This window comes from Chlorocebus sabaeus, chromosome X (assembly GCF_047675955.1).
Source record: "Chlorocebus sabaeus isolate Y175 chromosome X, mChlSab1.0.hap1, whole genome shotgun sequence".
In the NCBI taxonomy this organism is placed as follows: domain Eukaryota; kingdom Metazoa; phylum Chordata; class Mammalia; order Primates; family Cercopithecidae; genus Chlorocebus; species Chlorocebus sabaeus.
Window position 1 is genome coordinate 131,273,283 of NC_132933.1, and position 12,801 is coordinate 131,286,083.

Below are 12,801 nucleotides of genomic sequence, written 5' to 3' on the forward strand. Positions count from 1 at the left end.
TTTAAGTGATCTCATCTGATTTTAACTAGTCTTATAAATTTTGCAGAAGTGATAAGTAACAACATAAAAATAAAATATCTTGCACCATCTCTCAATGAATAAGTTTTATAAAATTATAAACTGGTTACTAGGGAAAATTACTGATACAAGGTAACAAAGATGTTGCATATTTGGAATTACTTGCTGTGTTTCATGTTATCAGAAAGAAAAAAATCTTTTATTTCTTAAAAATAATTTACACATTTCTGTTGTAAGTAGACTTATGTAAGAGCTAGACAGGCTCTTAACATGGTAACTTGTGTGTAGAAAAATAAACAAATGCATGTTGAATGCATGAATGCATGTTTGGAACTAATTGGATTATATGTTGATACAGCAAACCATATGTACAATACAGAGATTTAGTTTGCATTTTAGCTGGCTAAATCTAGATATTGAAATGTTAGAAAATCCATGAGTAACAACATTAAAGAGTTTGTAGTTCTAAAAGCTCTGAAGTCAATCAGTGAGTTACACAACTCTAACTCTTATTTTCAAGTATTCTAAAATGTCTGCAAAATAATCCAGAACGTTGATTTTATTGGCATATTTTGTGTTTGTAGTAAAAACAAAAATATACGAAATTGTCATTCCTGAGACAAGAACCTGCTATAAGTTCTCAAGTATGAGGTTTAACTATTAATTTTTTAAGATCAAATTTTCCACTTAAAAATATAATAATGGGCACTTTTTCCTTATTGAATGACATAGTAGTGGGAACATTTTCCCATTAAAAGAAAAAGTTTAGAGTGTAATAGATTGTGTTATTAAGACCAAATATTAGGCCAAGATGTACCTATGGCACGGCATAAGAAAATCTGAGTGGCTAGTAGTATGGAACTAGTGAGAACAATGGAAATAGGAGAGATTGTTTAGTAGAAGGTTCAGTGTTTTATAACTTGAAGCTAAAATCTGTAGGTAAACTGGTCACCAGACTCAGTGGCTATGAAGCCCATATCCAAGTTCTGCTTTCTGGCTTTTGGAGGCTAGACTTGCTAATTTTTTCTAACTGGCTCTGGCTTGGCTCTTTTCATCACAGAGCTTTGGTATAAACTGAAAGTACTGGAAGATCTTCATAAAGAAAGCGGAGCAAAATTCATAAGGCATTAAGGCATTAGGCAAGTAGGCAAGAGAACTTCTGATATATGAGTCGGGGTGTGTATGAGGGGGTGTGTTGGGGGGCAGTGTATGAGTGTGCATGTACAGCCAATGCCATTTTTTTCTTCTCACATTTCTATTGTTTTTGAAAAGGTCAACTGCTACATTTTCGAGAGTAAAAATTTTGGGACTGGGCTGGGTTCTAAGGTGCTATGTAAGTTATTTCACAGGATGGTTGCTTACATTATAAACTAATGCCATATCTAAAAAGTTTTACAGGAACTCTAATGGATAATCAACTAAACCATCCTTCATATCCCTAACTCACATTGAGTTACAAGATAGAGATATATAAGGAAAATAAATTCATGCAAGAATTGATTTTTAAAACCTTAACTTTTGACAGTAACTTTGGAGAGTAAAGAAAAGAGAAAGTGGCTTTGCACTTTCATCACTGTACTATTTATTTTGCAATAAGCAAGTTATTACTTTGGAATTACACAACAAAAATAGGGTAGTTAAAAAATCTCCAATGTATGTTTTATGGTGCAATCCTATTAAATCTTAATCTATCATCTTCTGGTAGTTGGTAACCAACCACAGGAGGTAAATTGTGTATGCTGAGGGACAAAAATGAGACATTTGTGACCTTCGGCCTACTGTAGCAAGGGTGAGCAAGGGAAAAAGAGGCTGTAGGTTCTCATACAATAAGCTAGAAGGTACTCTATGGAGAAATGAACAATATGCTATTATTGAGCTGAAGAGAAGTGATTTCTTTTTTTTTTTTTGATGTGTGAAAATAGTAGCAGATAACAGTGTGGCTGAATCTAATAATCTCTCTTGGTAAGAAAAAACAACATAAATCATAACGTCTTACCTATGCTAGTGAGGGGTTGACATTGTTTTGTGTGAGCTTTAATTCTCTTCTGGCCAAATATTCTGCTGTTGTGACTTGACAGCATCTACAATTCCTTCTTTTGCCATTTACATCTGATGTCATTACTTATTAACACTTTTTGAGATTATTTTCCTCGCTGATGCAGGGCTATTGGTTATTTGCCAAAGTACAAGTTACAGTTTCAATACTTTTTACAAACTAATTAAGGTGAAGCTAGGTGATGGATGACTAGGAATGTTAGCCAAGCACTGGTAGTGATTTGAGTTTTCCTTCCTTCTACAAGCAGTGGATTTTGGTGGGAAGAACAACTGCCTAAGAAAGTTGGAAGATCTGGTTTCTAACTGATTTATGACAATGAACTAGTTATTTCAGATGTCATATTCTTGTGGCCTTCATCTTTGAAATGGCAGTGAAACAGGAGGAAATGGTTTCAATAGTAGAGAATGTGACCATAAAAGAGCCATAACGTGAAGAGCAGTAATTCTAGTTATCAGCATCCCAGCTTTGTGGTCTCCAGCATAAAGAGGGTATGCTGAATACATGCAGTCCTGGCTTTCCCTTCACAAAATACCAAAAATGAGGAATTCTGCAATGTTTTGATTTCTTTTATGTCATATACTGGATACAATAAATTTAGTTCTGTAAATAATAAAATTGAAAGCAAGTTAGTAACAAAAGGGGTTAGCTATTACTCATTCATTCACTCATTCATGCTTTCAATAGTGCCTGGGCTACTTTGGGCCATATACTGTTTTAGGTGCTAGGTGTATAAGACAGGAATAAAATCCCCGCTCTTCAGAAGCTTACATTCTGGTGGGTAGGGATGGAAAATAAATCTGTGAACAATATTTAATATTATACTCATAGTGATAAAGCTGGAAAAAATATAAAACAGGGTAACCATACAAGAGGATGAATGGTGGTGGCGGGTATCTGGGTCAGATTGGGTTGTCAGGAAAGGGTCTCTGAGGGGAAAATATTTGAAATGAGACCCAAATGACAAGATCTATAAATAAATATTTCAGTAAATATATCTGATAAAAGTGTTGCTATTTGGAATACAAGGTTTCTTTTGAGTTCCCAAATGTCCAAAGTCAAAAAGGAAAGGAGTAGTGAGTGATAAGAATGTGAAATGAGAAACATTTCTATTTTAGCTCCCAGAACACAGCTAATATGTTAGGTTGAAACATACAAAATTGCTAATGTTTCATCATTTTGACCTACAAAAGTAACATGTCATATGGTTCGACTCGATGGCTAGAACTGAACAAAGATAGGACATGTAGTAAACATTATTTAATGAGGTTTGCCAGGCCTAATTCACTATTTAAGTATTGTAATTGCCCACTTTGCCTTAATACAAATCTACATAAAATATATATAATTATATAAATCTATAAATAAAACAAATATAAAATCTATATAATTATATAAAATCTATATAACATTTACTGGACAGAATTATAATGTGTCATATATGGATCTAAGGTGCTTTCTGACATCACTTCATTGAATACTCACGCAACCTCAAAAGCTGGGTATTATTACCATATGATTTGAAAATGAAGACACTGAGGTCTCGAGATGTTAAATAACTTGATCAATCATACCAGTTGTAAGTAGGACAGTGACAAAGCTGGGATTACAGGCATGAGCCACCAAACTCAGTCTAGATTTTTAAAAATAACCTTAAAATATATTTCTCAGCAGATCTCATTTTGAAAGTGTCAATAATATTTCAGCCTGATAATCTAATGTGTACAGTGGCTCCAAGGTAATAGATTTTATTCCCCCTTAAAAGACCTAGGTTTTGCTTTAGATTTCTAAGACCAAGCTACATATATGTGTAAATTAAGTGAGAATACTGGTAGGTAATCTTGAAGACAATGATAAAGGACATTATGACTTCACTGAGTAAATGAAGGCACCAAGAATGTGTGTCCAGGAGAGTTCCCTTATAATTGCTTAGGGGAAAATCAGCAGGATTAAGGGATAACGTTTTTCAAAACCTCATCTGAATTGGCTAGTACATACAGCAAAGGAAAGCGAGATTTTCTAAGCTGACTTCAAGCTGTATTAACCAAAATAGCATTTTAATGTTATGGCAGATTATTTCTGAATGAAATATATCTTCATATTTTGTCCCATACTTTCATAATTTATATTCCTTTAAAGTTGCATAGAATGACATAATTTATAATTTAATTTAGCTGATGTCTTATAAGGTCCATACCTAGTAAGGTTTGAAACTGCTAATTGGGATAACAGGAAATTACTTGTCTTTTCTCAAATGTCAATGAAGTGGGTCAAGATAATTAATATGCAAGCTGACTTTTCAGTCAAAGGAAAACAAGACAGGTCTCATCTGTGTACTTTTAGTATCATCCATTTCAGACTAAAATGAGTTCAGCCTAAGAAAATCACAGTATGACTCAGTTAAATAATTGAAGTTCAAAATAAGGCAAAAGGTAGTTCAGCCATGAGAACACAGATTGAAGTCTGTTCTAAGGAAGGCTAAATATACTTATAAGCAGGGCCAAATTCCATATCCATAAGGAAAATGAAAAACAGTTAAGGCATGGATTTAGGTATATCTTGCTTCTTAGATTGCTCTGTAAGCTCATAAGCACTATATAACATATATTGTGATACAAGGTAAGATAAAATATGAATGATAAGAAAGAGGACATAATTCTTCACCCTTAAAGCATATGACAGACTATATTTTCATGTTTTCTTCCATTATTTCTCTTGGCCACTTGTCTGATACTTCCTATTTTTAATTTCTTGGCAAACTGAGAAAAATGTTTGGAACTACACATTAAACTTATAATTTTGTAGTCATCAAGTTCTGTACTTGATTACTACAAATTCACTTTAAGAGGTCAAACTGAATGCTGGCCTGGAACAGCACAGTTAGTAACACACTGCCATTGGACTTTGATTTTTACAAGCACAGGTTGCCTGCTGAACTGGGTTGCAGCACAGTGAGCGCTCTGTGTTGGAGGACATGTACGGGAGGCTAAGGCTAATGTAATGGCCACAGCTTCGTTCCCGTGTATAATTTTTGCTCTGCTGACATAACACCAAACAGCTTGATTTGAACAAGCAGCCTGAGAACTTACTCCTAATGGTCAATCCAGGGAAGCCATGAACATGACATCCCATAACTAGACCTTAAAGATTCTTTTGAAAACACTGGTTTTTAAAGCTGATGTTTCCTGAATACGGTGTTCATCAAATTGCCTACTCCTAAATATTAGAAATAGCAATGCAGAAAACCATCATTAGAACAAACATACATTTCATTGAATAATAAGCATCTTCCAGGAAAGCATGAATGCACTACTCTGTTACAAACAGTCTGAAGTACATGGAGAAATCAAGTGGCAAGATTTATGGAAAAAATACCCAGAAAGAAATGGGGCCTGAAAGAGAGTGCAAGGCCACTTTCAGTGAAGCAGATCTGACTGAAATAGCAAGAAACGTCCCACAATATTGTACTGTAAAGACAAAAAGTACAATACCAAATTTACTGACACACTTACTAGGTCTGTTCTGTCTTATAACAATTATTCTACAGAGAACCCACTGAAAAAGATGGAAAGCACTGAATAACTACCCACTTAACTCATCTGAAATGTAAAGAAAAAACCCAACCAACTTAGGAGTGCATCTATTTGGCTAAAAAATGCAATCTACTGAACAACAAAAAAGAGACTCTAGAAGAAAAAATTGAACGCTATCTAACTAAAGGTGCTCTGTGTACTACTGGAAACCTGAAGAATGAGCAAGCATGGTGCCATATTTTCCCTTCATGTCTTAGGACATGCTTGCTTCTTTCTAGTCTTCCCTTATTCAATGACCAGGATGAACTCTTAAGTGCCTAACTTATTCAAAACAAGACAACATTAGTGACTTAACCTGTAGGAATGATGAAATGTTTTCTGAACAGAATTCTCTATTTCAGAGGGCTGTGCCTAATTTCAACACAGTTTATCTTAAAATGGCTGAGATAAAGTGTTTTCTCCAATATGTTTGTAAGAGAATAAATAAACCTCACATACTTAGTCACAGCAGTTGTGTAGTACCTGAATGAGTTGAAATGAAGTTTCTAACTCATCTTTAAATTTTAGAAGACAATTTATTAATTTTAGTAATCTTTAAAATATTAAACATTACTATTATGCTTGCCAGAACTCCTGCAGAGGACTAACATGGCTCCTAAATATTTCTTCCATAAGAGTCTTCCATAAACTCTGATAGATGTGAATGTTGAAAGGGCTTGACAAGTAATGAATGGTAATTACTTTTCCTGTACTAACAACATACCTTTTATAGTGTTTCTCATGGAGATTGCAGCTAAAATATACTTCACATGGAAACTGCCCCAGCATATGAATTTTATTACAAGCAATTCTTATATTTTGTTGGTAGATAATATTAAATAGTGCAATGAAGATCCATACCATAAAGGGAGGTCCACTGTATTTTCTTGTCAATCATTTCCAAAGAGACTATCATTTTAAATGAGCCAAGCTTAACACTGACATGGGACTCTTGACCTGTTGGTAATCTGTGCACTTTGAGATACTTTTCCAGTTGTGATGAAGAACTTACAATAATATATCCTGTAATCAAAGTCCCATATATTTGTAAAATGGTCTGAGGGCTACATTCTGCTTTCATCTTTTAAAAAGAGAAGTCTATTGCCCTAGGGGTACCAAACAAGTAACTGTGATTTCATCACCATTTGCTCAAGTTATCTGCATTAATTGACGGAGACTACATTTTGAATAAAGAGATGTGAACAGTTTTATACTATTTCTTCTATATATTTTGTTTTGGGCATTTTATGTTCAGGACTTATAGCCAAACCTAGATTTTCTTTCTTACTAAAATAACTGAGTTGTAGCCTTTCCCTTAAACCAGCCTGGGTTTCTGGACTGATGTGTCACGTTAGTAATAAACAGAGGCTTGGTATGGCATGTTGAATAAAGAACTTAATAACCAGTAAAGATATTCTTAATGTCAACAAGACAGAGGGTTACTTCATTGACTTGTCTTTTAAGAGTTGATTCACATAAATTGAGCTTTATAATCAACATACATACCAAGAAAGTAGATGGATGCTTTTGGAAAATTGGTGTCTAGAAACAAGTTCAGCTATTTGGAGTTGAAAGAAATGTTACGTCAAATCTCTCCTTGGAAAAACTATCTTTTGGATTTTTCCTTTAAATCTTCTGACAATAAAAAGGAAAGATAAATATGTATATGTATAGATGTGAGTGGGTGTGTGTGTATATTCATTTGTTCAACCAAGGCTCTGCTAACAACCTGCTTGAAACATTTATAGTTTCTTAACCCAACTCAGGGGGCAACCACTGTGGGCCAGTGAGATGGTGCATGCTAGTGAGAATAAAATGGATAACAGAAGGAAGAAAAAAAAACCACCATTAACCTTAAAAGGCAAATGGCTTAGTTGGAGAAAAAAATTATTTGCTCCAGCTGTAGGTATCTTGGGATATAAGCTTCATTACTCATCTTGTTTTCCCAAGTTACTGAAGTTCTGAAAGTAGGTCACCAAGGGAGACCTAACTTACTATATAGCAATACTATTATTTTAAGAAAAAAGGGAAGCAAGATTCTATTTTCTTCAAATAAGAAGTTTGAAAAGATTAGGACTTTGTGTATACAGGCTAAGAATCTCCAGAAACATACTTACTTTTTTCTCCTATGTTTTCCCCTGCTGCCTCCCCTTCCTCCTCCTCCTCCTCCTCCTCTTCCTCCACCTCTGGGGGTTGCACGTCATCCTGTGGGTCACAGGCACTAACTGGAGCATTCAGACAGCAATGGTTGAACCCGCTATCTCGAGGCAGAGTAAAACTTCGAGGCTTGCCCCCATTTCCATTTAGCACTTGCATCCTCTCACTCTCAGCTAAGGGGTACGGCCCATAGTGATCCTGCAGGTGGCATTTCTGAGTTGGCAGGGTAGACTGCCGTCTGTGCTCTGGGGAGATGGCTGCAGAGTCAGAGAAGACAGAATCCTCCAGGGGCAGAGTCTGAAGATAGTGTAAGCCTGAACTTGTCAGTGGCGTCTCAATTAAATCCTGCCAGGAGCGGCGCTGACTGGCTGTCTTGCGAATGGGAGACACTGCACTGCTCCCAGTTACTTCCTGGCGAAACTCCTCATGAGAAGACTGAGACTGAGAAGTCTCCGTGGAGGAAAGTCGGCTATGTTTTGCTTCCACATAAGGACTGGCGCAACTCATCTGTAGAAAGGAGCCCCTGATTAGTCTCTACCAAAATAACAGACCACTTCTATTCCAAGGAACACATTCGGTTTCCACCAGGTAATATTTAAATAGATGAACTCTTACGTAGTCAAGTTAATGACTAGGCAAGTTTGTAGACATCTCAAAGTTAGGCCCCAGCTTACATTTTAAGAGACAGAGACATGGATGTATTGAAATGCGGCTATACCAAGCTCTCATGAAAAATCTGACATATTAATGCATAATTTTACAACAATGAAAATATAAGAGTTAGTGCTTACATAAGAAAATTCAGCAACTACAAAAATTCCAAAGTTTAAAAACTCTACACATTTTGAGATCTTGAAGAAGTATTGTCCCTGGATTCATATTCCTGATTTCATGTAGCTTGGGGTTGGGGACAAGGAGAGAGTCTTTTGGATATGAGAACAGGTTGCCTATAAAGTGACAGAACCCTTCCTTTTCTTCATAGGAGAATGTCTGCTCCTATGGGTGCCAGAGAAAAGCTGTCTGATGGTCTTACTTTCTATGGGGTTAAAAATGTTAGGCAGGATGAGATTATACCTTGCTGGGGATTACCATTAGCCTTGAGCATAGATGCTGCAGGGCACATAAATATAAAAGAAAAATGGAATAGTTTTATCCTTGGAATTTAAAGTTTGGGACTATATGTTATAGCACAAAACATAACCAAAAAAGGACTGGCATCAAGTGAACACTGTAAAATAGTTGCAGGCACCTCTACTGCCACAAGCCTTACTCTAGCTCTGGGGACTAACAAACACACCAGCCCAGGCTGAGCCTGATTTGTTAAATGTGATCATCACAAACAGGGCTGAGGTGGCAGCCAGGACATGCCTGACTGAGGTGAAGCTGCATACCACCCCTCCTGGTAAAGGAGAAGAAGTTACTTGGTATCCTCTGCGGGCAGTCAGTTACCTTCCCACATGTTAATAATAATATGAATAGTTTTCTTCTTGAAATTCACAAATTGCCATGTTTAAGCAGCTGTTCAGTGAAGATGCTGTTTCCTATTCTTCCTCTTTTATAGATATTTTAAAGAAATTATCCAGATCCTGATGTTTTAGAAAAAGAGAAAATATGAATTATCCCCCTGGAGTAGTACTGAGATGGAATTAGGTTGGCTGTTGTTGTCACCTAAATCCAGCTTCTATTTCCTATGTGGAAGACTTAGTCCCAAGATAGGCAGAATTGATTCTTATGGTAATGTGACCATGGAATATTATTATTATTATTATTATTATTATTATTATTATTATTTTGAGACACAGTCTCACTCTTTCACCCAGGCTGGAGTGCAGTGGTGTGATCTCAGATCACTGCAACTTCCACCTCCCAAGTTCAAGTGATTCTTGTGCCTTAGCCTCCTGAGTAGCTGGGATTACAGGCGCCCGCCACCACACCTGGCTAATTTTTATATTTTTTGTAGAGACGGGGTTTCACCATGTTGGCCAGGCTGCTCTCGAACTCCTGAGCTCAGGTGATCCGCCCGCCTTGGCCTCCCAAAGTGCTGGGATTAAAGGCATGAGCTACCATGCCCGGCCTGACCATGGAATATTATTGTCTAAACTGGAACACTACTGAGACACTCTTGGTAATTCTGATGGGAAAGGGACATAAAGTGGGATAGTCCCAAGTAAACCAGCTGTTTATCCTATTAAAAGATCAAAGTACAGTCTATACACAGAGTAATTTACAGAGAATTGTCTGACACGCCATACGAACATATACATTAAACCAGGTCCCATGGCTGCTGAGAAAGCTACATGCAAAAATATCTTCAATATAGTTATAATATTAATTTTTATGAGTTCATTCTAAAGGACATAGGAATAAACTTTATTAGTGTGGAATAAATAAGGTCATTTTATATATCTTTTTCTAAGAAAACTTTTTTGTTGTTGATTATCTCCACAAAGGCTACCTTAACACAAACAGTATATTTTGTTAATAAAAGTGGTGACATACTTATTCTGCCTGGAATCTGTAGTGACTGTTTTTCCTGGTTAAATATTCTTTGTATACTTAAAAAAATTTGCTTATTGATTTTAGACTCCCAGTTTTCTTTTCCCCTGAGAAACCTGAAGTTTGATATGCAATCTACTGCATATGTTTTTAACATACAAAAGGATGTTTCAGGTCAAAGAATCTGGTGATAAGTAATGTTCTTGTTGCTAACTTACCGAGGGAGGTCGTGGGTATGTATCATATGGGGGTGGAGGGCTATCCTGTTTTGGTGTTGATGGAGTATCTGCTTCTTCCTTGTCACTCTCACTCCAGTAATCTGAAAATTCACAGACATGGATACGTCAACATTCTACTAAATGCTTCTAGTCATATTTTCACAAACATAAACTACCCTTTAAAAAAAGGAAATTTAAATTCGGTTCCGACATCATGTTCCCCAGCACTACCTTACCCTTGGCCTACCAACTTTTATTTTCAGTTGAGTTTTGAGGAGAAAGTAAGTGTACAATCACCTAATTCTAACTTCCTTTTAAAGCAAGCAGTTACATGCAGCCATAATTTTAGAAAGTTAAGAAAAACGTACTGCATGAGCCCAATCAGGTTTAGGGTACCTTAGATTTCAGATCCAATTATTCTGAAGCTTCAAATAATGAATGATACCACATGATGCCTCTTAAAGGTATATAATTTTATCTTAAAGGTACTCAAAGAAAAGCAATACATACATTGCTGTAGATCTCTACAGACATAAACAGCTCTAAAAATAATGCTCTCAATTCTCTTCTCTGGCTTCAGTTCACTGATTATCTAACAATCACTGTTTCCAGACTCATGCTGACATGAATCTCTGTAACACCATACTCCCACCTCTCCTTGGAAACACATGGCACATTCTGATTCTTGCCAAATGCAAAAGGGCAAATCTGCTGATGTGGGCTGCAAGTTCTAAACTTCCAGAACTACTTAAAAGGGTAGCGAATGTAAGCAGCTAGACAAAGTGACTTGGCAGACCTCAGGCAAGAGGGAGGGGAAAGAACTCTGAGAGATAAGTTCAAATTACTAGAGTAAGTCAAATGCAGCAAAAGGAGGCCAATAATTGGAATCTGTTCCAGTAATATCCCATCCACCCTGTAACTGCTGGTTTTATTCTTTATATGATTTACAAGAAAAAAAACCTGAAGTATTATCCATCAGTTTCAGATGATAAGAAAAAATATATTATAACAAAAGTCTCCTTATTCTTATGAAAATTTAAATCACAAAAGAATCATCACAAGGCTTAACTAATATTCACACTTAGGTGAACAATCATGGCACGTGTATTTACAGGAACACCTCTCCACCCATGAATTCCCACACTGTAATATTTTTATATGGTTTTCCTGCAGTGCTGATTAATATTAATGATAATCACAGCAAATATACATTAAGAAATTACTATATATCAAATAGAAAGTAATAGATCTGGGATTTGAACTAAGAAACTGCCTTACCCTAAAGTTCTGGAGACTAAGTTGCTGGGACTCTTTTGTAAAGTATAGCAGAAGAGTTTGATGTGTATATTGATGAACATTTTATCCCCCTATCTCCTCCTGCTATATACCTCTGGCTACTGTGAACATAAATTCTTCAGCAAAGGAAGTTGGAAATAAAATACATTCTCAATTATATTCAGGCCTCAAAATACAAAGACTCTGAAAATTCTATTGCTGCTTTAGTTATTCCCTTTGAGTAAAAGATAAGCAAAGGCTAGTTAATCTTAATTTGATATCTATTTTTTTCCATTGGTTCATGCCAGTGATAGCCAGTATACCAAGTGTTGACTCAAATATGAATTGGCATAGTTGCCCAGAAATGGACCCAGCAAATGATGGTGGAAAAACACATGAACTATATAGTCAGACAGGTGTAGCTTCGACTCTTAGCTAGACCACTTACCATCTTGGTGTTCTTGTGGTGGTTAACCTCTCTGAGTCTGTTTTGTTATCTGTAAAAGGGGTCTAATAATAACTGCCTTTCAGAGTTGTGTGTGTGTGGGCACTAAATAAGGTAACATATATTCAAGTGCCTTGCATCTTGATAACACTCAATAAATATTAGAATTGCTTATCTTCTTGGGTATATTTGTAGTAGCATGACAGGACAGTGTGACCCAGATCACATAAGCGATAAATGCCTGGTGTTCTTCTTCTTAGACCTAAAGTTTTTCTTGTAGCAAGGCCCAGCAATGAAAAGTAAAATCTGGAGTCCTGGGGCCTGGGTTGGGTAGTTTTGTGAGAGTTTGAAATACTACTGGGAAATCACTCTGTAGGTAAATGGAATAAACAAACCCGCCCCTGCCAAGGAAAGATCACCCTGCCGGTATTCTTCCCACTATTTTTAGGAACTGTGGCACCTGTGCAGAGTACCTCCTTGATGTTTGCACTGATACCTTCAAGGCGTTAATAACTCAAGTGGTCCTTATTAGCACACTAAGGAGATGATCACGATTTTATCAAAGGT

General features: G+C 36.3%; 1 protein-coding gene across 12 annotated transcripts in view; it reads right to left on the minus strand.

Moving 5' to 3' along the window:
* CNKSR2 (connector enhancer of kinase suppressor of Ras 2) overlaps positions 1 to 12,801 on the minus strand; it is a 290,055-nt gene that overhangs the window by 35,023 nt on the left and 242,231 nt on the right. For all 12 annotated transcript variants that reach the window (XM_073013842.1, XM_037986403.2, XM_073013844.1 and 9 more), the window contains 2 exons: positions 10,515 to 10,615; positions 7,761 to 8,307 (listed from right to left, as the gene is read on the minus strand). In XM_073013842.1, the coding sequence (XP_072869943.1) occupies positions 7,761 to 8,307; positions 10,515 to 10,615 (648 nt within the window). The remainder of the gene's footprint in view (positions 1 to 7,760; positions 8,308 to 10,514; positions 10,616 to 12,801) is intronic.